The sequence below is a fragment of the Capsella rubella genome, unplaced genomic scaffold, assembly GCF_000375325.1.
Source record: "Capsella rubella cultivar Monte Gargano unplaced genomic scaffold, Caprub1_0 scaffold_7, whole genome shotgun sequence".
Taxonomy (NCBI): Eukaryota; Viridiplantae; Streptophyta; class Magnoliopsida; order Brassicales; family Brassicaceae; genus Capsella; species Capsella rubella.
Window position 1 is genome coordinate 10,644,788 of NW_006238917.1, and position 24,670 is coordinate 10,669,457.

Sequence of the window (24,670 nt, forward strand, 5' to 3'; positions counted from 1 at the left end):
TAAACTGTAACTATATTGGCTTACAAGTTTGGTTTTATTCTCGGCGTTAAGTTTATTACACAAATTTTTCTGGTCATCTTCAATTACTGATGCATAATAAAATTGGATAATTAGTATATTACTTGTTAAAATCTCGCTCAAATTCGGATTGATATTTCGATTTTCGATCAAGAAGTATATTATTATTATTATTATTATTATTATTATTATTATTATTATTATTATTATTATTATTAATAATATTATTATTATTATTATTATTATTATTATTATATATTATGTTTTTGAATAAAATGTAAAATTTATTAGAAAAATCGGTTTTTACAACTAATGCCGCTTTTACTTAAACGGTTTGCATGTTATAAAAATAGAGGAATGAAAACAAAATTTAGAAACTAATCATGAAAACTATCTTGAATCATGCATCCTCTTAAATTTTCATCTACTCGCTCTTGAACGGTGGATATAAGCTAGTAAATTATTTGTTAAGAAGTGGAGCCAAGTAGCCTGTGGGACAAAGTTTCGTATGGATCCATGTGCATTGCAGCAGTAGTGACTATAGTTTCTATAGTTTTTTTTAGTTTCTAAAATATTTGAGATAAACATGCATTTTATGTTTATGCACATAAATTGTATGACATACTTATAAAACATATGTGTATTCTTATATATAATTAGAAAATTGTACACTCAATGAGTGGGTTATATATGAAATATTAATTTGAAATAGAATTTGAAAATTACATTAAGTTATATATAGTTTATAAGCAATTGTTAATATAAAACATATTTTGTGTATATTATAAACAGTAAAAGTAAAACAAAAAATTATTTGAAAAATATGAAACCGAATGAGATAAACAAAGTAATACAAAATTAGCACACACATAATATAGTAGGAAACTGTTAATTTCTGTTAAATTTTTTCCCCGTAAATTGTAAATATTAAATGTAAACAAAACTCACATTATTTTATGAGTATTGGTTTATCATCTTATTTTTTATCATTAGTTAAAAGTAAATTTGAATTTTAAAAAGATCAAGTTAAACTTTGTAACATGTCAAATTAAAAGATTTCACCTGAGATATATGATTTTTCTTATAACTTATTTAGAAAAGCTTTTTTAATTTAGATTATAAGAGCTTTTAAACTATGATTATGTAAACACTAAAAAGAGAAAGCAAAAGCAAACATAACTTTGTTATTTTTCATTCTAACTGATTGGAAAAAAACTCACATAGGACGACGTAGATGATATCCATTTTTATATATTAAAAAAAATTATGTAGAATTTTTCAAGAATAAAATTAATATTGAAACCATCTAAAAACGAACATAAAGATTTACATTCCTATAAAAGCTAAAGAAATGAATCCGTATTAAAAAGGCATAAGAAGTTTACAACAACATTAACAAAGAAGATGAATGATGATATCTATCTATTTTATGTACAACAACAATCATGAACTGCTCTTAAGAAATCAATTTTATGTTTGGTATCTCTAGAAAAATCTAACTTAGGGTAGATAAAATAAATGGATCTCATCTACGTCCTCCTATGTGAGCTTCATTCATACTCTTAAGTATGAAAAAGTAAGTATAAAAAGGAATTAGTAAAAAATTGAAACTATGTTAGATATATATATATATATATATATCATACTTTATAAAATAAATTTAGATCAAATTCTAAAAATGATATTTTCATTGATTTTCAATCCATATAATAACACAAAGATAGAAAATTATTTAAGATACATGAATATAGTGAAAGAAAATGAGAGAGAGAGAGAGAGATTATTTATAAGATGATAGTCTAAAATAGACAATAGAGAAGAACTTTTATAAAAGAAAACAATTTAAAGATATATCATATAGTGTCTAAAATTAAAATTTAGATTAAACTTTTACAATAATATTTAAATTTATTTTTCATCTCATACACCAACAAACAACAAACAACCACCAACAAAACAAAAAAAAATTATAGAAGATTTGAGATAAAGTGGAAGAGTATGAGGGAATGAGAGAATGAGTATTTATAAGATGAGAAGCAATGAGAGTTACAATTTAGAAGAAAAATTGTGGGAGTTAATTCTAATTTATTATGTGTTGACTAAAATTGAGTAGGAGAATTTCGTTAATGCAAATTTACATTATTTCTGTTTTTATATTAAAGTGTGAGTTGAATGTATATGATTAAACGTGGTCTAATTGAATATATATATTCAGTATTAATTATTAAAGTGTAAGTTAAATATAAAGAATGTTTAGATAAATATATATGATCAATGTGTTTTATTGAAATTTTTTTTTTCAATTTTATAGGAAAATGTGTGTTCAATATATATAATTAAAGTTGTTGTATCTTTGTGTTTATATATATAAATATGATTCATTTTATTATAAAATACCATGTTCTTTCTTAATTTTAATGATAGAAGGAAAATAATAAAAATGTAATAAAATTGTGTGAAGTTGATGTTTTAATTATGCGATAGTAAATCTTATATATATATATATAGTGTGTGTGTGTGTGTGTGTGTGTGTGTGTTCAATTTTATATCATATGCAATATGAGATCTTACTTTTATATGTATATGTCAAGTGTATCAACAAAAAACAGATTTAGTTACATATTTTGCTTTATACAAATGAATCTTGGATCCTAAATAATAATTTTACTCATAATATTTTTTTTTAATTGTTACCTAAGTATAAATTAAGGTTGACATAAATTTTAAAATCAATAGTTAAAAATAAAAATGAGAAAAAAATAAATAACACATGTTATCAACAGAAAGCGCCAAATGTCGTAAAGTGAGAAAAAGTTAGAAAAAAAACATAAGAAAAAAAAAAAACCTTGTTATATTATACAAGATTGTTTTGTTATTCTGGCTTAGTTCCAAAACAGTGACTCGAAGTCCAAGGGAGTAGTAGTGACCGATCCCACTCCTAAATATAGACATTTGCAAGCACCAAAACACCCACCAATGTATGTGTTTTCGTATTTATTGTGATAACACAGTATATATGTAAAATAAATAAGTAATAGGAATTAGGCTGAGAGAGAAATGTGGATGGAGAAGGGGAAGTGCGGTAAAGTCTGAGGTTATTTGCATGAGAGCTTCAAACACTCCTAAAATGGCGATCTTCCTTTAGAAACTCTCTTTTCTCTTTCTTACGTTTATTCTAAACCACTCTCCTGATTTCTAGGATCATTATTGTCACTGATCAAACGTAACTCATCTTTTTTTTTTTTTTTCTTAATCTTTCTTATTGGTTAGTTTCAAAGATCAATATTGTGTTTACACTTTTGAAACAATAAGGGGATTGAATGAGCTTAGTAGTGGATCAAGTTGGAGAAGGAATTGAAGACGAATGCATCTATGAAGACAGGTGAATCAAACCACCTGATGCTTCTTGAGCTTATCCTTTCTCTTCGGCTTTTTCCCTTCGGGTTTTCTCAGATGGAATGGCAGATCCTTCTAGCTATGTCAATCACGAGCGTGACATCGACCAAGTTTGTTTCTCTCCTAACTTCTTCTTCTTTCTTCTTTTTTTCCCATTCTTTGAATTCACATGCAAAAGCTTTTCTTCTCAATTACATATGTGCATTGTTTTGTAGGCACTCATTGCTTTGAAAAAAGGAACTCAGTTACTTAAGTATAGCCGCAAAGGGAGGCCTAAATTTCGCTCATTCAGGCTTTCACCGGTAATATTTCTAATAAGTGAATTTCTTGTGTATCAAGATTTGTTTGACTTGTTACAACTTACCACGTACGCTTGAACAGGATGAAGCAACATTGTTTTGGCTCTCACACGGAGAAGAAAAAGGTTTGAAGTTATCTACAGTTTCGAGAATTCTCCCTGGACAAAGAACTGTGAGTATAGTGTAAACCAAATCTTACTTTGTTAACTATCTTATTACCAAAACTTACTTTGTTAATAACTATCTTATTTCCATGGAACTCACACATCTTGTTTTAATTTGTTTATACGTACTTAGGCTGTTTTTAGGAGATATTTACGTCCAGAAAAGGATTACTTGTCATTTTCTCTCATATATCACAACGGAGATAGATCTCTTGATTTGGTTAGTAAACTATATTAACATATTAAAATTTCTTTGATTGCCTTCTTATTCTCTTTTAATATTATCACATGTGGGATCATGTTCACACTTCACACAGATTTGCAAGGACAAAGCTGAAACAGAGGTTTGGTTTGCAGGACTTAAGTCTTTAATTAGACAAAACCGTAATAAGCAGCACGTTAGAAGTGAGATCCCTGAGGTGTGTGGTTCTATTTGTGACTTTATATTTTTTTCTATGTATTATTTTGTAACTTTTTGTTAATCAACTCATTTTTCAGATATATGATAGTGATTGTTACTCTAGTGGTCGTCCTTCTACTGCATCATTAGATTTTGCACCAAACAATACACGACGAGGAAGAACATCTATTGATTTAGGAATCCAGAACTCTCCAACAAAGTTTGGTAGCTCAGATGTGGGATATGATCGTGGAAACATGCTAAGACCAAGTGTTGATGGCTTTCGAATTAGTGTCTCAAGCACACCAAGCTGTTCAACTGGAACGTCTGGTCCTGATGACATAGAATCGTTAGGAGATGTTTATGTCTGGGGAGAAGTTTGGAGCGACGAGATATCGAATGATGGGTACACGAGAACCGTAAAAACAGATGTAGTGATTCCAAGACCCTTGGAATCAAACGTTGTTCTTGATGTTCATCAGATAGCTTGCGGTGTAAGGCACATCGCTCTTGTGACAAGGCAAGGTGAAGTCTTTACATGGGGAGAAGAAGCTGGAGGAAGGCTTGGACATGGTATTCAAGTTGATGTTAGTCGTCCAAAACTTGTAGAGTTTCTTGCTCTTACCAACGTAGATTTTGTTGCTTGTGGTGAATATCACACTTGTGCTGTGTCCACCTCTGGAGATATATATACTTGGGGAGATGGAATTCACAACGTTGGGCTGTTAGGACATGGGAGTGATCTTAGTCACTGGATACCAAAAAGAGTCTCTGGTCCTGTGGAAGGACTTCAAGTCTTATCTGTGGCGTGTGGCACGTGGCATTCTGCGCTTGCGACTGCTAATGGAAAACTATTCACGTTTGGTGATGGAGCTTTTGGTGTTCTTGGACATGGAGATAGAGAGAGTGTTTCATACCCTAAAGAAGTGAGGATGTTGAGTGGCCTTAAAACCATGAAAGTAGCTTGTGGAGTGTGGCATACGGTAGCTATAGTTGAAGTTATGAGTCAGACTGGTACAAGTATGCCATCTAAAAAGCTGTTTACTTGGGGTGATGGTGATAAACACAGGTTAGGACATGGAAACAAAGACACTTATCTGTTTCCAACTTGCGTCTCTTCACTAATTGACTACAACTTCCACCAGATAGCTTGTGGTCATACATTCACAGTTGCACTCACAACTTCAGGACATGTTTTCACTATGGGAGGGACTTCACATGGTCAGCTCGGTAGCTCAATATCAGATGGTAAATTGCCTTGCTTGGTTCAAGATCGATTGGTTGGTGAATTCGTTGAAGAAATCTCTTGTGGGGATCATCATGTTGCTGTGTTGACATCAAGAAGTGAAGTCTTCACTTGGGGAAAAGGTTCAAATGGAAGACTAGGACATGGAGACAAGGAAGATCGAAAAACGCCGACATTAGTTGAAGCTCTAAAAGAGAGGCATGTGAAGAGTATATCATGTGGCTCTAACTTCACATCAAGCATTTGCATCCATAAGTGGGTCTCAGGTGCTGATCAGTCAGTTTGCTCTGGCTGTCGTCAAGCATTTGGGTTTACGAAAAAGAGACATAACTGTTATAACTGCGGTTTAGTCCATTGTCATGCATGTAGTTCCAAGAAAGCTTTGAAAGCAGCATTAGCTCCAACTCCAGGGAAGCCACATAGAGTATGTGATGCTTGTTACACAAAACTTAAAGCTGGAGAATCTGGTTATAACTCTAATATTTCTAATAGAAACTCCACAACTCCTACGAGGTCACTAGATGGGTCGGCAAGACCAGACAGAGATCTAAGGACGTCAAAGATTTTATTGTCCCCAAAAACAGAACCAGTCAAGTATTCTGAGGTTAGGTCATCAAGATCTGAATCTTCTATTGTCAGAGCCTCACAAGTTCCAGCTCTCCAGCAACTTAGAGATGTTGCATTCCCAAGCTCGCTTAGTGCAATTCAAAATGCCTTTAAACCCGTTGCCTCAACTTCGACGACACTTCCCTCAGGCACAAGATCATCATCAAGAAGATCGAGCCCTCCACGCAGTTCTGGATTTTCCAGGGGCATGGTTGATACTTTGAAGAAATCAAACGGTGTTATAAACAAAGAAATGACAAAACTGCAGAGCCAGGTTTGTAATATTATCTCAAATTCTCAGGTTTATGACACATTAAACTCGATCTAACACATTGATATATACACTTTCAGATTAAAAATTTGAAAGAGAAATGTGATAATCAAGGTACAGAGATCCAAAGACTAAAGAAAACAGCAAGAGAAGCTTCTGAATTAGCTGTAAAGCATTCTTCAAAGCATAAAGCAGCAACAGAGGTCATGAAATCTGTCGCTGAACATGTAAGTTCCTTATAAAACATACTTACAAGATTGTTTTTCTTGAACAATACGTTACAAAATGAATCACTGTTTTATTTATTACAGTTGAGAGAGTTAAAAGAGAAACTACCTCCTGAAGTATCTAGATGTGAAGCTTTTGAATCAATGAATTCTCAAGCCGAAGCCTATCTAAATGCGAGCGAAGCATCTGAATCATCTTTACCTACAACATCAGGTCAACAAGAACCAAATCCTTCTGCAAACACACGCAATCAAGAAGAACAACCATCATCTAGTGGAGGTAGCATGAGGTCTCAAGAACCTTCAAACATGGCAGAGACATCATCAGAAGCTTCATCGCCGTCTAAATCAGGAGGCAAAGAACTTATTGAACAATATGAACCTGGTGTTTATGTTACTTATGTACTGCACAAAAACGGAGGAAAGATCTTTAGAAGAGTTAGATTCAGGTATTCTTTTAAATAACTTCATCAAATCATATATACCTCTCTCCTCTCTATCTAGATTTGTGTAAAAACTGAGTTTTTTTTTTTGCAGTAAGAGAAGATTTGATGAGCAACAAGCAGAAGAATGGTGGAGTAGCAAAAAAGATAAGTTGCTTAAGAGGTATAGTAATAATAATGCTTCAACATCAAGTCCAGCAGCTTCTGATTCATCAGTTCCTACACCAACTCCACCTCAACCACCAGCTTCTCCTACACAACCAAATTCTGATGATCAAACAGAGGATTCAAAAGCAGATCCTGAAAGCTAGTAGTCATCATGTGTGTGTGTACAATATCAGTTTTGGCAATATAGATTGAGAAACAAGGCATATCATTGGAATGTCACTAATGTAGATTCGAGTCATCCAACATTATACAAATTAAAAACTACATAGACTTATTGTTTTTATTTCGACTTTTAGGCTCACCTTTTATGTAACAAACACGTTTAAAGATTTTTTTCTTAGTTGTGAAACAAATCTTGATTTATTGTTTTAAAAAAAATTGAAGCATAAAGATTAGTAAAACATCTTCAAGAATTAGTGGTATTATTGTAATCATTAGTCAACTCCAAAAGTCGAAATTTTTGTTTTCTTTATTATTACCAGGTCAATGGTCAACTCCAAACTTTTCTTGGATACTTCATTGTTCTTGAAAAGTCTTAAGCGCAAGTAGTCTTTTGTCTTTTGTCTTATTGAAGCAATCATATAATTTCTTGGTCATTGCTACGTGTTTTCCTAGTCGTTTCGTTGAAATTTTTTAGTTTCGCAATTTCTTGTAGATTTAAACTCAAGGCAATAACTTTTAACTCATCACCTATATATAGAAGATCTTGCTTTTTCTATTCTTATAGTAAGTTTTATTCATTTCTGAAAATTGATATTTCAAGTGCATTATAGAAAATGGGGCAACAACAATCACAGTGCAAGGAAGAGCTTCTGTTTCAGCAAGTGGGTTACAACGATATCGAAGCTATCAAATCTCTTCGCTGTGAAGGAGCAGGACTTGAGGTTCTTTAATTTCTTCCTCTCTACATAATCTTTTTTTTTTTTTTGTGTTTAAAATTTAAGTTTATTGACCAAATCCTCTTTAGTGTTGTTGTTGTTTTCTGATTTTTTTTAACTTTTGGTTTTTGGAATGCAGTGGGTGGATAAGTTAGGGAGAACACCATTAATCTCAGCTTGTATGAAGGAAGATCTATATGATGTAGCAAAAACTCTGCTTCAGTTGGGTTCTAATGTCAATGCTTATCGATCCGGTATTGCCATAATCAAGAATCTTCTTTCTCATTTGCCCACTTTCTTGTTTTTTGCAATGTTGGTGCTTATACGAATGTGGACATTTTGTTGGTATCAGGAGGAGGTAGCAATAGTGGGACTCCTCTGCACCATGCTGCAAAAAGAGGTCTTATAAACACGGTTAAGTTACTTCTCTCTCACGGTGGTAAGTGTTTGGTTTGATATCTTCTTTGCCAATTTTTATGATAGAAAAATCTTTTTTCACTTATATTGCTGTATTATGTTTTTTCTCTTTGGCAGCAAATCCACTGATTTTGGATGATGATATTCAGACAGCTCTTGAGGTTGCTAGAGCTGAAGGTCATTGCAGTGTTGTACGTGCAATCGAGGTATATGCTTGCATTAACACTTCTTTCGACATTTTCTGCAGCATGGAATTGAGTCATGAGGTCTAACTTTAAAACTGTTGATTCTGTAGAATCACATCTGCTTGTTCTCTGGTTGGATGCGTGAGTTTTATGGCCCAAGCTTAGTTGAATACTTTGCTCCTGACTATTTTTCAAGAAGAGTGTGAGTATCCAACTTAAACTACACCATTTCATTCTTTATGTTTGTTGAACATGAATATGAATCTTCTTCCTCTTTGGAATATATATGTATTTGCAGATGGGTAGTTGCCGTACCAACTGGTTCAAGAAACCCTGCAAAGCCTTTCAAGTTGGAGTTGGCTGTGTATGATAGTCAAGAGGTACTACAAAATTCATCATTTCATCATTGTTTGTTTCAAGTTTTGAGATTTTATATTCTTATGAATACTCTGTTTTACAATTTAGGATGCAAAACCAAGGATAGTGGTGCCATTGTGGAAAGCCAATATGGATGAACCAAAATTATCACAGTCTGATGAAACAGTGATGATTGTTGAGAATTGCAGAAGGCAGAGACTAGAGAGCTCAGTAGTTTCTCAGACGAGGCGTTGGGTTCAAGTCGATAGGCGTAAGTGTACACTACTTTGTACTACTCTTTATTCTTTAACATTCAGTAACCATAAAAAAAAAATCGTCTAGTTGTTATAAACTCATGAGTTTCTTATCTTTCTTTCAGAAATATGTCTAAAGCTGGCAGCTGAGACCAAAGGAGACAAGAAACAGCTGAACTGGTTTTGTGAGGCATGTAAAGGAACTCCACAGGTATATACTTCCACAACCTCTGCTTCACCTCAGTCTGCAATGAGCGAGATGTCAATGCCAAATCATCCTTCTATAAAATATGAGGGTAAAGAAGATAGAGCGTGTGTGATTTGTGCGGATGCATCAGCTGAAGCAGCGTGTGTGCCGTGTGGACATGTTGCTGGATGCGTTTCTTGCTTGAAAAAGATTAGAAACAAGAAAATGGGATGTCCTGTTTGTCGTGCCAACATTGATCAGGTCATTAAGTTGTATCATGTCTGAATAAAAAAGGACCATCACGTATCTCCTCAGTGGCTGGAAGATAGTTGAACCTATCTCCTATTTTTTTTTTGTGTGTGGTTGTCATATTTTTTTGTAGTTTGTATTAGTCAGTATCCTACTCAACTTCCAATGTGGCATATTGTATCCCTAGTAGTTTGTAATGAAGTCAAAGTTGTATGTTTGTCTCTTTTAGTGTTATGATATACAGTGTTTTTAGAGTCTTTCACCCTTTCTTTTATGTCCATTTTGAGTCGTTTATCGTATTTTAGTCCGTCTTTCGTGTCTTTCAAGTCGTGTTTTGAGTCTTGAGCAGGGGATAAGCGGTTGGAGCAGAATTGACGCGTTTTGGACCAGTTTCGGGCAAGGAAGTGGAATTTTAGCTGATGCAGAACATGGACCGATCGGTCCATCACCCAGACCGATCGATCCGACCGGACGGACATTCCAGGAACAAAACGATCGATCGGTCCTCACTTCCGATCGATCGATCCTATCACCCGGACAAGATCCGGCGCCTAAAGACCGATCGGTCCATCTGTTAGACCGATCGGTCCATTCCAATTTCGGTTTCCTTAACCGGAGTTAACTTCTATTTTCTTCGGTAATGGGTATTAAAACCCAAAAAGACCTGTTTTTCATGGTACGTTTTTCACAGCAGTTTTTCTGAGTTTAGTCTTGTAAGCAACATCTGGGATAGAGATTGATCCTCTTTGACAATTTGGAGAAGATTTCTAAACCTTTTTCTTATTCTAATCTATTGAATCATGTTTCCTTTAAAATCTATTTGCTTTGTTTCAATTGTTATGTCTAAGTAGTCTCTAAATTGGGTTTTAGGGTTTCAAGTAGGAGAATTCAATGATTTGATAGATTAGATGTCTTAGGGAATTCTTAATCATTAGGTTCTTCAATTTACATGTTCTCAATGATAGAATAGGATTGATCACCCTGTTTTAGAACTTAGGCTTTTATGTGTTTCAGAGATATCTTATGTTTCTTTTTTGTTGAATCTTCTTTTAAATATATGTTTTCGCAGATGGGTAGTTGTCGTACCAACTGGTTCAAGAAACCCTGCAAAGCCTTTCAAGTTAGAGTTGGCTGTGTATGATAGTCAAAAGGTACCACAAAATTCATCATTTCATCTTTTTTTGTTTCAAGTTTTGAGATTTTTTATACTTATGATCAATCCTCTGTTTTACAATTTAGGATGCAAAACCAAGGATAGTGGTGCCACTGTGGAAAGCCAATATGGATGAACCAAAATCATCACAGACTGATGAATCAGTAATGATTGTTGAGAATTGCAGAAGGCAGAGACCAGAGAGCTCAGTCATTTCTCAGACGAGGCGTTGGGTTCAAGTCGATAGGCGTAAGTGTAAACAACTTTGTGCTACTCTTTATTCTTTAAGATTCAGTAACCATAAAAACCTTTTATACTTAAGTTTCTTTTGTTTTAATCTCCTTTTTTTCTTTCAGAAATATGTCTAAAGCTGGCAGCTGAGACCAAAGGAGACAAGAAACAGCTGAACTGGTTTTGTGAGGCATGTAAAGGAACTCCACAGGTATATACTTCCACAACCTCTGCTTCACCTCAGTCTGCAATGAGCGAGATGTCAATGCCAAATCATCCTTCTGCAAAATGTGAGGGTAAAGAAGATAGACAGTGTGTGATTTGTGTGGATGCATCAGCTGAAGCAGCGTGTGTGCCGTGTGGACATGTTGCTGGATGCGTTTCTTGCTTGAAAAAGATTAAAAACAAGAAAATGGGATGTCCTGTCTGTCGTGCCAACATTGATCAGGTCATTAAGTTGTATCATGTCTGAATAAAAAAGGACCATCATGTATCTCCTTTGTGGCTGGAGGATTTTGAATCTATCTCCTATTTTTCTATGATTGTCATATTTTTGAAGTTTGTAATGAAGTCAAAGCAGTCGGAATATAGTGGACGCAGCAAGTGCATGTATTGTTTGTCTCTCTCTTTCTGTGTTACAAGCTAGTTTAATCAGAGTTTTATCCTCTTCAATGTTACTTGCTTCATGTCTCTTAGTCCAAATATAGAACACTTGGTACGTAAGTGTAGATGGCATTTAGAACAAAACTATAAAAACCAGGTTTCGAACATGGATTTAGCTAAAAATGGTATAGAGATAGGACCACTACACTTATCCTTTATCATACTGCATAACTAAATTAACTAAATTAGATTGCATTTCAAGAAAGACACTAAGGGGGTGTTATTGGTTGTTTAAGTTAAATTCAACTCTATTAGATTTTAAAATTCATAAGACTTTCAAAATCTGTGTTCATTGATACTGATTTAATATTATTCATTCTTTAAATCAGTGGAATTGTATTTACACTGACACATGATATCTTTTGGTTTTGAACAATAGAATTGAATTCTATAACAAATGATTTTACAATTTTCAATGAAATTATACCAAACTTTTATCATCACGTATTTTTTTCCCATTTCAAATTTCTGTAGTGAAGTCTTAACATATCTTTTAAAGATGAAAATTATTTTATTTTTTGTTAAAGTGATCAAATGAATCATACAACAACTGTTAAAACAAATATACACATTAATTAGGGATAAAAAAAAAAAAGACTGGGAAAAAATGATAAAGAGAGATACATATGTGTTGGGTCATGGGTGAATGAGTTTGTAAATATTGATAATGTACGTGTATTACGTTCAATGAAACTTTTATTAATTTATTATTAGATTGTCAAATCTCATGTTAGAAGATTGGTTTTCGGATTAACATAATTTACACATGAAATCAGTTTCAGATTCACTCAAAGCTTTTCAAATGAATTCATTTGTGAAAATCCACCAAACTTGAATAACATAAGACTTTCGTTAATAATTGTAAGTATAAGAACCAATAACACTAGATTTTAAACTCTTTTAATGAAGATTTTGCAAATATAAGAACCAATAACACTAGATTTTAAACTTTTTTAATGAAGATTTTGCAAATATAAGAACCAATAACACTTGATTTGAGTAAAGTATTTAAAATCATTGATTAAATAACATTAGACTTGGGTTAGAGTTAGACTCTATTAAAATTCATTATCCAATAACACCCACTAAAAATAGAAATCAGTAATAAGTGGATTCTTGCTTTTAAGAGCTTAACAAGATAGATTAATAAGAAAGCTTATTAGTGCTTTATTTAGTGCAAGAAAAAATGATAAAGAAAAGGGGAAAACACCAAACAATGACATTTCTCTCTAAGAAAGAGAATTGCTTAAAATGGTTACAGTTCATTGTTCTCATAACAATCAATTTATACTAATCTACTTGTAAAGAATTCCTAAACACATGGGTTAGTTGACACTATATTGGACTTATGTTATGAATGCTTAAATAAATAAAAGAAATTTCCCTCTCTCTTTCATCGATTTTTTATATATAAAATAAATTACACCGTATATATCTTACTATTAAATCGTATCGTGATAACTCAAACCCCTTATTAATCATCCGTTTTTTCGATTCTTTTTTATTTTCAAACAATTACATAAGGTTTTCGTTATTAATTTGAATATAGAATTTTATTTGGAAAACACCACAATAATATTTAAAAGCAACCACATATTCGATTATCATTCTCGTATAAATGTTCTTTTAAAGTTATAATAAAACGATTATGTGACAAAATTATACACTTTTCTAATAGAAATAATTTTGATAAATTCCTCTCAATGTACAACTAAATTCTGAAAGATTAATTATGTTTTTTTTTTTGTTTTTATTCAATTTGCAAGCAAAAATAAATAAAGTGAAGGTGTTAGTTAATATACAAAATTACAAACCATCCCAAACATGAGTTTTAAGAGTTAGAGAACGCCGACAAAAACTAGATTGATGGATGATGATAAAATAAGTAAAAACATATAAGCCGACGAAGCAAATAACGACCTCCACCGATCCTCTCTCTTCTTCACTTGCAGTGTCGCTGCCCATTTTCACACAGGAGACAAAAAAAAAAGCTGGTCTTTTTCCTAATTTAGAAGATAGAGAGAGAAACCCATCTCTTCTTTTAGATCCGAGTCTCTCTCTCAATCTCCTTGTTTCTTTCTCTCTATCGATTTTACAATACACTGCTGATTATATTGTCTCTCTCAAAATCAATTACCTTTTTTGGGTTAATTGGGTAAGTCCCTCTTTTGATACTTTTTCTCTGAGGCTTTCGCTCGATTTCGTTGTTGAGAGATACGAATCTGTTGTTTTTGTTTGGCTGTATGATGCTTTTGACTGTGTCTGTCATTGTTACTTGTCTGTTTGGATTATAATATGGTTTGATTTGAATTGGTATCAGTGGATAATGTATTTTTAATGGGTCGATCCGAGTTCTGTTTCCATAGCACTTCTGTTTCTCACACCAGATCTGTTCTGTTCTGTCCTAGTGGGAAAGATTCGGACCAAATAGTTTATCATACAGCACACCAAATTCTAACTAGCCAATGAGGATCAACTGTTTTGTTGGTAATTGAGTTCTTACTTATCTACTCAAATGCCAGAGTATATGTTGATGGTTGGATACTTGAGTTTCTTTCTCTAAGTGATCGATCATTCTAAGTGAGTAGTGAGTAGTATAACACATTTCTGTGTTTTTTTTTGTGGTTTGGTATTTGAATGGTTAGATTTGGTATGTGTGTGCGTGCGTGTGTGTAAGTTTTGAGTTTTATGATAATTTGTTTAGTATGCTTGTCCTGAGTTTATAAAATTAATCATGATTACAGATACTGATCATTGTCTTTGTTTACATGGAACAGATTCAATTTTTTGTAACTAGTGAAGAATCATCAATTCTTTGTACTGGATTCTTCACTTACTAGTAGTAGTCTCCATCCATTAAGCCGTAACATTAAATCTCCATTTGGCTTTACCTCAAATAAAAAGGCGATGAGGGGAAGATCGGATGGAGGGCAAAAGAAGAAGGTGATTGCTTTGGTCTGCATTGCAGCGGTTGTCCTTGTTTTCGTTTATCTGTTCTATGGCTCCTCTGATCATAGAGCATCAGCTATTGAATATGGGAGAAAACTAGGGTTGGGTGGGGATGATGATGATACTAAACAGGACGACACTTCAAGCTCGTTTGGTCTTGACGATGGTTTCACGCCAAGAAGTTTTCCGGTGAGCCTTTAGTATTTTCTCATTTCTTCTTCTTTTTTCTGTATTGATGATGGTTACGTTCAAGTGGTAAATGTTATTGTGCATTTTTTTTATCTTCCTAGGTGTGCGATGATAGGCATTCAGAGCTTATTCCTTGCTTAGACAGGAATCTCATATACCAAATGAGACTGAAGCTTGATTTGTCTTTGATGGAGCATTATGAACGCCATTGTCCTCCTGCTGAAAGACGATTCAATTGCTTGATTCCTCCTCCTAATGGATATAAGGTGGAATATATTTTCCGGTTCTATTGTTTTTATATGATCAGTGTCTTTTCATAACTGTTTTCTCTTCTAATATGTTATAGGTTCCTATTAAATGGCCAAAAAGCAGAGATGAAGTATGGAAAGTGAACATACCTCATACTCACCTTGCACATGAGAAGTCTGACCAAAACTGGATGGTTGTCAAAGGAGACAAGATTAACTTCCCGGGTGGTGGCACTCATTTTCACTATGGGGCTGATAAGTATATTGCATCAATGGCAAATGTAAGGCAGTTACTTGGTTTTGTAAAAAAGAGCATATATTATTTTTCATTAGTTGATTGTATTTTCGGAAATTTCAGATGCTTAACTTTCCAAACAACATTTTGAACAATGGTGGAAGGCTAAGGACAGTTTTCGATGTTGGTTGTGGTGTTGCGAGTTTTGGAGGTTATCTTCTATCTTCGGATATCTTGGCAATGTCCTTGGCTCCAAATGATGTGCATCAGAACCAAATCCAATTTGCTCTTGAGAGAGGGATTCCTGCTTCCCTTGGTGTGTTAGGGACAAAGAGGCTTCCATACCCAAGCAGATCTTTTGAACTTGCTCACTGTTCGCGTTGCAGAATCGATTGGCTTCAAAGAGATGGGATTCTTCTTCTTGAGCTAGACAGAGTACTCAGGCCTGGTGGTTATTTTGCATATTCATCTCCAGAGGCTTATGCACAAGATGAGGAGGACCGTAGAATCTGGAGAGAAATGAGTGCTCTTGTAGAGCGTATGTGTTGGAAGATAGCGGCAAAAAGGAACCAAACTGTTATTTGGCAGAAACCTTTGACAAATGATTGTTATCTTGAAAGAGAGCCTGGAACACAGCCTCCTCTTTGCCGTTCTGATAGTGATCCTGATGCTGTGTGGGGTGTAAACATGGAAGCCTGCATTACTCCTTACAGCGACCGTAAGTTTTCAGGAATCTCCGCAATAACAGTGTTTATTTTCCTCGTTTGTGATAGCAAACTCAAAACAGATTCCCACTGAACTCTTTTTTGGGTTTACTTTAGATGACCACAAAACCAAGGGAAGTGGATTAGCTCCATGGCCAGCTCGGTTAACCTCTCCTCCTCCTAGGCTTGCTGATTTTGGATATTCAACCGGCATGTTTGAGAAAGACACGGTATATAAAAAAACCATAAGTTCTGTTTATTGAAACGGACAAGGTAAGAACATGGGCTAATTAGTCACTCACATCATATGTTTCTCATTTGTAAAGGAACTTTGGAGGCAGAGGGTAGATAGTTATTGGGATCTCTTGAGTCCTCGAATCGAATCAAATACAGTGAGGAACATAATGGACATGAAAGCAAGCATGGGCTCCTTTGCTGCTGCTCTGAAAGAAAAAGATGTATGGGTAATGAATGTTGTCCCCGAGGATGGACCGAACACGCTTAAACTGATCTATGACAGAGGGTTAATGGGCGCGATCCATAGCTGGTAAGTTTGTCTATCTAATCAAAATGACACATTGCTTCTACCCAGAATCTGAAATCTTTAGCATGTTTTTCGGTTTTAAATCATTCGTTTTCAACGTTCCACAGGTGCGAAGCATTCTCGACATATCCAAGGACATATGATCTCCTCCATGCTTGGGACATTCTATCTGATATCCATAAAAAAGGGTGCAGTGAAGTGGATTTGTTACTGGAGATGGATAGAATACTGCGCCCGAGCGGGTTTATAATCATAAGGGATAAACAAAGAGTGGTGGATTTGGTGAAGAAGTATCTTAAAGCTTTGCATTGGGAGGAAGTAGCGAAGACTGATTCAGATTCAGATCAAGATTCAGACAATGTTGTATTCATTGTCCAGAAAAAGCTGTGGTTGACTAGTGACAGCCTTAGAGATATGGAGTGATGAAGCCACACAAAATACAGAGACATTACGACCAAATGAATCATCATACAACCAAGAAATTTCATTATTGTAGCAAACATTTATTAACGTTGTTTTGTTTTTTTTTTTTTATAACTATTGTTCTTTCTTACATTCTTATTAATATTGTTTGTATGATTTGGTAGAGAAGAAGCTATAAATTTGTAAAACAGATTGCGTAGTTTGGTGTTGACACCGTAGCGATGTTGTCGTTGTTGGAAGAAATCGTAGGTTATGTCCTAAGCAAAAATGGAACGGTAACAAAACTAATAAAGAGACTAACCAAAACAATCTAACAATGAGTAGATATAATTACTAACGATTTTAAACATTTTACTACACATTATGCAATAATGTATATTGCAATTTTTTCTTTCTTTCTTTCTTTATAAGTTACTCAACGATCACAAAACTTTCTCAAAACAAACCATGACGAATATCAAGAATATATATATACAGTATAACCTCTATAAATTAATACTCGATAAATTAATACCTCGATAAATCAATAATTTTTTTCGGTCCCAAATTAGTTTTTCGGTTCAATTAGTATATCGATAAATTAATAATCACGATAAATTAATAAAAATTTTAAAAATACATAGGTCCCAACATTATTAATTTATAGAGGTTTTACTGTATATATATATAAGTGAATTTGTTTGATTAATATGCATGGCTATAAAAGATTAATACTAAAAGTTATACAAGAAGTCTCTTACAACAAATTTTTAGTAAATAAAGGAAATAAGTATATCTAGAAAATCATATTAAACCTCTCAAAAATGAAAATGTTATGCAGAAAAAAGAAGAAGAAAACAATGGTATGAATGAAGTTGGACTTTAGATGTGCCACCAAATCAGTAGCACATTATTGTGGAAAATAAAAGTCAGTTTTTACTTATTGTTGGGAAACAGTTCATTTAATTCTTCAATATTTTTTTGTACTTCATAGATTAATTCCTCAACTATTACATATACATATTGTTTTCTAAAAGTTGTTACTGACTTAATAAAATTTAGGTTTAAGAAAAATTAGCGTGAAGCTAACAATACCGACGAGAAGCATGAAAAACCCATAAAATCTCTAAATCATAAAAAAAGTACTCTAAACGATTTTCGACAACTCGAATTCAGTGATGAAAAAAAAATCATTGCCACAAACTCGCTAGTGTTTATATATTAATTCTAGAAATTATGTTTAAGAAATTAATTGATATAATCATTTAATTGGAGAAAAGTTTAGCGGTTATAAGTTTTAGTTTTCTTTTCTTTAAAATAATAAATTTTATTAAAAGTCAACAAATAATTTTTAAAAATAGTGTACAAATTAATATATTTGTAATAACTCAAGAATTAGATATATGAAAAGAAAGAAAAAAAACTTTTAATAAAAACACCAATAAGTTAAACAATTAATAGTACATGCCATAGTTGGAAATTAATATGTTTGTAATAACTCAAGAATTAAATGAGTTATTTTTTCTCAACCCAATTTCTTGTCTCATCAATTTTTATTTTTATTTATATAAAATAAAAAATAAAATAAGAAAACTAAAAAAGAGATGTCAATAAGTTTGACATTTATTCTTTGGCTTTTGACATTGCCATCGAACATATTTCCCGTGGTGGAGTCCACGCGGTTATAATAAAGCCTCTCTCTCTCTCTCCTCTCTCTTCTCTCTCTTCTCTCTCTTCTCTCTACAACAACATACATAAACTTATTAATAATATTAATTTCACTTTCTTTCGCCTATTTTAAAATCCAATTCCATTCGTTTAGTAAATGATGAACCAATTAAACCCTTAATTTACGCTAATCAGTCTTTAGTAACTAACAATACAAAATAAATACATTAATCTCAGTAGTAAACAAATAAGAGAGAGAGAAAGAAAACATAAAAAAACGAACTGAGAAAGAAGAAGAAGAAGAGTAGTACCTCATTACTCTCTTTGCAAAATTCACACACATCGAAAGAAACAGAGATTGTAATAAAGTTTCAAACTTTTTTCTTCGATCTCCAAATTTTTTGAAAACAGAAGAAGACGAAGAAAGAAACAAGAGCAAGAATTGAGGAATCGAATCCCAAGAATCGAGGTCTTCTTCTTCTCTTCTCCTCTTTCACTTTATATATTTTTTAAATTTTCTTTCTTTCTTTTCTCTCTCACCACAAATTACGGGTCTCTGTCTTTGTGTCTGCGTTTTTGTCTCTCACCATGTTGTCTTGTTTTCTTAAAAATTCCTAATCTAACTTCTTCTTCTTCATTGCAAAGCTTCTTCCTTTGAGATCGACCTTCTTTGTTGATTTGCGGTTTTGTTGCATTCATTCTTCTTCGCTGACTCTGAAGAAGAAACAAAAAAAACTAGGGTTTCTTGTTTGATTTCTTCTTATTATTCCCCCCAAATTTGGTGTGCATTTGCTATTTCAGATCTATTAGGTTTGTGTTCTTCTTTTAAATGATCGTGAAATTGACTTATTGTTTCTTTCTTAGTACTAATCTATGGAGAATTCTGTAATGTTAGATTCATATATGTATTTTGATTTCGGGTTTAAGTAGATTAGGTGTGATATAAAGTTTTCACCTTTAAGCTCGTTTTGTTTATTTCTGGATACCAACTTCACTGCTTTGTTATGACTCTGCAAAGCAGTTGAATTGCTCTGAGTTTCCTATTCAATGTTTGGAGTTTCTACAATCATTCTTATTACTAGCAAAATGCTTCTGTTGATCTGCTGTTGGAGTCAGTGTTAATTAATATATATGTCATTATGTTGCAGGTGTGAAATCTAATCACTAGGTGCATGATATATGAAAACTGATATTACATAATTGGAGTGGGACTAGTGCTCTGCGCTTATCATACTGTCTGGTCACTTGTACATAAAGTACCTAACTCAATATCTGGTTTGGAAGGGGGAAGCTAAAGGGGGAGAGAAATGGAGACTGCCAAAGCTTGGCTGAATAAGTTAAAAGCTAAAGACAAAGTGAAATCCTCTAAAAAGAAGGAAACCACGAGTAATGTAAAGGAAGGACCCAAAACAGCTGGAGGGGAAGAAGCACTTTCAAATGTAACCAAGGAGAAGGCTGCTGCTGCTAAACTGTATATTGAAAATCATTACAAAATGCAAATGCAGAGTCTGCAGGAAAGAAAGGAGCGGTATGGTTTCATTACATGCATTTTCTGCGAGAAAAACTTCCATCCATATCCTTAGCTCATCTCTTGGTAATTACTCTTCATGCAGACGCAAAATGCTAGAGAAAAAATTAGCTGCTGCAGAAGTCTCTGAGGAAGAGCAGAACAACTTGTTAAAGGATTTGGAGATGAAGGAAACTGAATACATGCGCCGTCAGAGGCATAAAATGGGAGCTGATGACTTCGAGCCATTGACGATGATTGGGAAGGGTGCATTCGGAGAGGTAGCATTGCTTCATCTTTTAAAGATCATATTCCGTTTCTTGGCCTTTAATTGGCATGTACCTACTACGTACATCGTTTTGAAGTTCTCTGTGATGCATCATGCGTCCTTCTTGAAAGTTCTTATGGTATTTTTGGGCTGCAGCTTAGTAAGCTTTGCATGCTAATATTAATCTCCCTCTTTGCAGGTGAGGATATGTAGAGAGAAGGGAACAGGCAATGTCTATGCAATGAAGAAGCTTAAAAAATCTGAGATGCTTCGCAGAGGCCAGGTATTGAAATTCTTCCAAGTGGCGTTTGATTGAGTTTTGTTTGGTTTGTTAATGTATTTCTTGAATATGATTTCAGGTGGAACATGTAAAAGCAGAGAGGAATTTACTTGCAGAAGTTGACAGCAATTGCATTGTCAAATTGTATTGTTCTTTTCAAGATGAGGAGTACTTGTATCTCATAATGGAGTATCTACCTGGCGGTGATATGATGACTTTACTTATGAGGAAAGACACCCTTACTGAAGATGAGGCCAGGTTTTATATTGGGGAAACTGTCCTGGCTATTGAGTCCATTCATAAGCATAACTATATCCACAGGTCAGTGAAGCAGGATATAGTAGTAGCTCTATTTGTTAAATGTCCTGGCTATTGCGTCCATTCATATGATTTAGTTGTATCTCCTTTACTTTGTTCTTTACATCATTTTTGTGATACAGAGATATCAAGCCTGACAATCTGCTGCTTGACAAAGACGGCCACATGAAACTGTCAGATTTTGGATTATGTAAACCATTAGACTGTAGTAATCTTCAGGAGAAAGACTTCACAGTTGCTAGAAACGTTAGCGGTGCTTTACAAAGTGATGGTCGGCCTGTGGCTACAAGACGTACTCAACAAGAGCAACTACTAAACTGGCAGAGAAATAGAAGGATGCTTGTAAGTTTAACTTATTTATGCTCTCTTTTTTTCAGAGCACACTATCCAGTATGTTTCGTTCGTTTAAAAAATGGTCTCTCCATTGATATAGATATTTGTGTTAGATTTAACTTATTAGGTCAAGGTTATTGCTTTCAGGCTTATTCCACAGTTGGAACTCCTGACTATATTGCCCCAGAAGTTCTGCTGAAAAAAGGATATGGAATGGAATGTGATTGGTAGGTGAAGCCAACCTATTTTAATTTGTTACCTTTGGTTGCGTTGGTGCATATAATTAATATAGATGAATAATCTTGAGAGCTTTGTTTTAGGTGGTCTCTTGGCGCCATTATGTATGAAATGCTTGTGGGGTTTCCGCCATTTTACTCAGATGATCCAATGACAACTTGTAGGAAGGTAATTACTTAATCCATTTCCTTTGTGGTCATTTAATTTTAATAGTGGAAGCAGCCTGGCGATTTCAAGTCATGCATTCAATGTTAGTCTCTCTGTATCTCTTTGGTAATTCTCTTTTGATTATGGTCACCCTTATGCAGATAGTAAATTGGAGAAATTACTTGAAATTCCCAGATGAGGTTAGACTATCACCAGAAGCCAAAGATCTTATTTGCAGGCTTTTATGCAATGTTGAGCAAAGGCTTGGAACAAAAGGAGCAGATGAAATTAAGGTGTTGTGTACTTTGTTCAACTTTGAGATTTGAAGTTCCCTTATCCAAGATTATTGTGACAAATCCTAATCAAAGATTTGACTGGTTTCTTTCAGAGTCACCCTTGGTTCAGAGGTACCGAATGGGGGAAATTGTACCAAATGAAAGCTGCCTTTATTCCCCAAGTCAATGATGAGTTGGATACCCAAAATTTTGAGAAATTTGAAGAGGTAACATACTGATACTATCAGCTATTGAAATATTGGTGCAATATTTTCCACTCATGATGTGTCTTGATGTATTATGTATATACTGATATATTGGTGCCACAGATGATTTGTGTGTTCCTGATAAGGAAAATAATATATACTCTTCTTTTGATTCCTTCTGGAACAGACTGACAAGCAAGTTCCAAAGTCGGCAAGGTCGGGTCCATGGAGAAAGGTAAATCAAAAGCACTGACTTTTGGCATTATGTACCATCAGGTTTAACCGCCTTAGGTTTTTTAACTTATCCAGTAGATAAGTAATCATACTTCAACAAATTTCTATATATGGGTTACCCGGGATATGTTGTTTTGTGATGATATTATAGACACCGCCTAAAAGATTACATGCAATAACGAGCTCTGAATTTTCTCAGTCTGTCCCAAGTGTTTATGTCTTAGAAATATGTATAAATTAGCATCTGAGTGCTGCCTGTTGTTGTACGATCTTCCAGTCAATTTTGTTCACCTACAAAACAAAGCATATTTCACTCTTTTTATCCAAATTTCTTTATTGGAATTTAGAACTTGGACGAACTGCTTGGTATGCTATTAATCTGCCAATGGGGCACGTTGACCTGTGTTTGATGAAACTCATATCTATTAGAGGCAACATGAGACAAATAAGAACCTGTCATTGGAATCTGTGTCATGAACCAAAAGGAAGCATTTAAAGTGATAGTTTTTGTGCTGTCTTGAGCTTTCATAACATGTGTTTGGCTTTCTTTTTTCTTCTCCAGATGCTCTCATCCAAGGACATTAACTTTGTCGGTTATACTTACAAGAACGTAGAAATCGTAAATGATGACCAATTACCAGGGATAGGTATCTCACTTAACCCCCTTCCTTTGCGGAGGAAGAAGCAACAGAACTAGATTGCATTATGATTACCATTGCTCGTTGGCTGCATTTGTAATCAGTTTTTTTTGTGTGCAGCCGAGCTAAAGAAGAAGAGCAATAAGCCAAAGCGGCCATCGATTAAATCCCTCTTTGGTAAATCATCTGTTTGCCTGCTATATACATAAAATCAAGATGTTTGATTCTCTCTAACCAAATTGTGGAAAATAAATGAACAGAAGATGAATCAACTGGTGGGACAACAACCCGCCAAGGAAGCTTCTTGAATCTATTACCGACGCAGATTGAAGAACCAGAGAAAGAAGGTAGTAAATCAAGCTCATCCGGGTGATTACATTTGACAAACTGCACAGCCTGAACCAGAGAAAGACTCTTCTTATATAACTTGTGTGTTGTTGATTTCGTTGAAAGCCTTGTGTTTGCTCCAAAAAGACTGTTAAAAGTTTGAGTTAGCAGATGGGGTTTCAACAAAAGTACAGTCTCTCCAATGGAAATGGAAGCGAAGGCTCTCCATGAGGAGAAAAAGATTGGTTTGTTTAATTGTTTCAACATAGAAAAAATGAAGTAAATATTCTTCTCGAGGAATTGGGTTGGTTTAATTTATTTTCACAGGTAGGGTATTTGATTTTATTTATTTGGTTGCTTTTTGTTAATCAAAGCTTGGTTGTACTATAAACCCTACTCAAGATGAAATCTTCACCCACTAATGCTAATGAGTAATGACCAAAGTCTTGTTGTCTCTCTTCCTACCTTTGCTCACTTGTATGATAAGGACTAGGTTTTAACCCGCGGTTTTAATATTATAAGAAGATGTTTTATTATTACAAAGGTCTCAGTGCTTACAAGCGTATATTGGTTCTCAGCCATACAAGAGTTACCAACACAAGCATACTTATTTGGCTGTCTCTTCTTGAACACATAAACATGGTTTGTACTCATCTTCTCCTTAGCAATCAGAACCTTGTCACTGCCATCAATAGTGAGGTATCGGCCCTGATCATAAGGACATTCTCCAAGCCCTGTCAGAACTTTCTCCGAGTTCCGAAACAAGGTACAATAACTAGACCAGAACATGATGGGAACTTAGCAAAAAAAAGTCAAACAAAGACGATAATATGGCTACTACCAGAACAGTATAGTAGATGGATGCAGCTTGTTAAATCTTGCAGAAAAACTAAGCATGCGCACCTTCCCAATGAAGCTTTGGTAAAATCCAGTGCCCCGTGTGACTTCCTCACCACCATCATGCCCTTTCTTAATAACTCTCTAAAGTTGACACCAAGGCCACCACCTCTGTTTTGTGCTTCCACCATTCTGCAAACCCCACTAGTTGCCAGCAAGTCTCCCTTCGTATGACCACTGCGGACCAGAGTTAGCACATTGAGAAACACCTACCACATGCATTAGTATGTACAAACTCCTTCTTAGCAACAA

At 34.3% G+C, this 24,670-nt stretch overlaps 4 protein-coding genes across 7 annotated transcripts; all 4 read left to right on the plus strand.

Annotated features, from left to right (window-relative positions):
- The first annotated feature begins 3,390 nt into the window (after positions 1–3,390).
- On the plus strand, positions 3,391–7,381 carry LOC17880869 (PH, RCC1 and FYVE domains-containing protein 1). Its single transcript, XM_023778477.1, has 10 exons — positions 3,391–3,400; positions 3,472–3,524; positions 3,630–3,716; positions 3,796–3,885; positions 4,011–4,097; positions 4,195–4,296; positions 4,376–6,403; positions 6,481–6,627; positions 6,712–7,076; positions 7,165–7,381. The coding sequence occupies exons 1-10, from the start codon at positions 3,391–3,393 to the stop codon at positions 7,379–7,381; spliced, it is 3,186 nt and encodes a 1,061-aa protein (XP_023634245.1).
- Positions 7,382–7,943: 562 nt separating this feature from the next.
- On the plus strand, positions 7,944–11,679 carry LOC17881036 (putative E3 ubiquitin-protein ligase XBAT34). 2 transcript variants are annotated; one of them, XM_006283930.2, is made up of 8 exons: positions 7,944–8,122; positions 8,256–8,370; positions 8,469–8,555; positions 8,651–8,739; positions 8,829–8,920; positions 10,835–10,916; positions 11,005–11,167; positions 11,275–11,679. In XM_006283930.2, the coding sequence occupies exons 1-8, from the start codon at positions 8,015–8,017 to the stop codon at positions 11,619–11,621; spliced, it is 1,083 nt and encodes a 360-aa protein (XP_006283992.1). In that variant the 5' UTR covers positions 7,944–8,014; the 3' UTR covers positions 11,622–11,679. The 2 variants fall into 2 exon arrangements, with proteins under 2 accessions (XP_006283992.1, XP_023635635.1); XM_023779867.1 differs by lacking the exons at positions 10,835–10,916; positions 11,005–11,167; positions 11,275–11,679 and adding exons at positions 9,017–9,098; positions 9,184–9,346; positions 9,455–10,019 and having other exon boundaries at positions 7,953–8,122.
- Positions 11,680–13,738: 2,059 nt separating this feature from the next.
- Positions 13,739–17,347, plus strand: LOC17878152 (probable methyltransferase PMT3). 2 transcript variants are annotated; one of them, XM_006283301.2, is made up of 8 exons: positions 13,739–13,967; positions 14,590–14,950; positions 15,052–15,216; positions 15,297–15,479; positions 15,557–16,151; positions 16,255–16,367; positions 16,464–16,684; positions 16,789–17,347. In XM_006283301.2, exons 2-8 carry the CDS (start codon positions 14,720–14,722, stop codon positions 17,102–17,104), a joined length of 1,824 nt encoding a protein of 607 aa, XP_006283363.1. In that variant the 5' UTR covers positions 13,739–13,967; positions 14,590–14,719; the 3' UTR covers positions 17,105–17,347. The 2 variants fall into 2 exon arrangements, with proteins under 2 accessions (XP_006283363.1, XP_023635631.1); XM_023779863.1 differs by lacking the exon at positions 13,739–13,967 and adding an exon at positions 14,284–14,299.
- A 1,655-nt stretch (positions 17,348–19,002) lies between these two features.
- LOC17879556 (serine/threonine-protein kinase tricorner) lies at positions 19,003–23,979 on the plus strand. Of its 2 annotated transcripts, none has more exons than XM_006285128.2 (14): positions 19,003–19,220; positions 19,900–20,279; positions 20,365–20,539; positions 20,726–20,809; positions 20,886–21,127; positions 21,247–21,466; positions 21,605–21,684; positions 21,778–21,862; positions 22,003–22,134; positions 22,230–22,343; positions 22,510–22,557; positions 23,119–23,203; positions 23,315–23,371; positions 23,455–23,979. In XM_006285128.2, the coding sequence occupies exons 2-14, from the start codon at positions 20,059–20,061 to the stop codon at positions 23,565–23,567; spliced, it is 1,656 nt and encodes a 551-aa protein (XP_006285190.1). In that variant the 5' UTR covers positions 19,003–19,220; positions 19,900–20,058; the 3' UTR covers positions 23,568–23,979. The 2 variants fall into 2 exon arrangements, with proteins under 2 accessions (XP_006285190.1, XP_023635632.1); XM_023779864.1 differs by lacking the exon at positions 19,003–19,220 and adding an exon at positions 19,332–19,561.
- Positions 23,980–24,670: the final 691 nt, after the last annotated feature.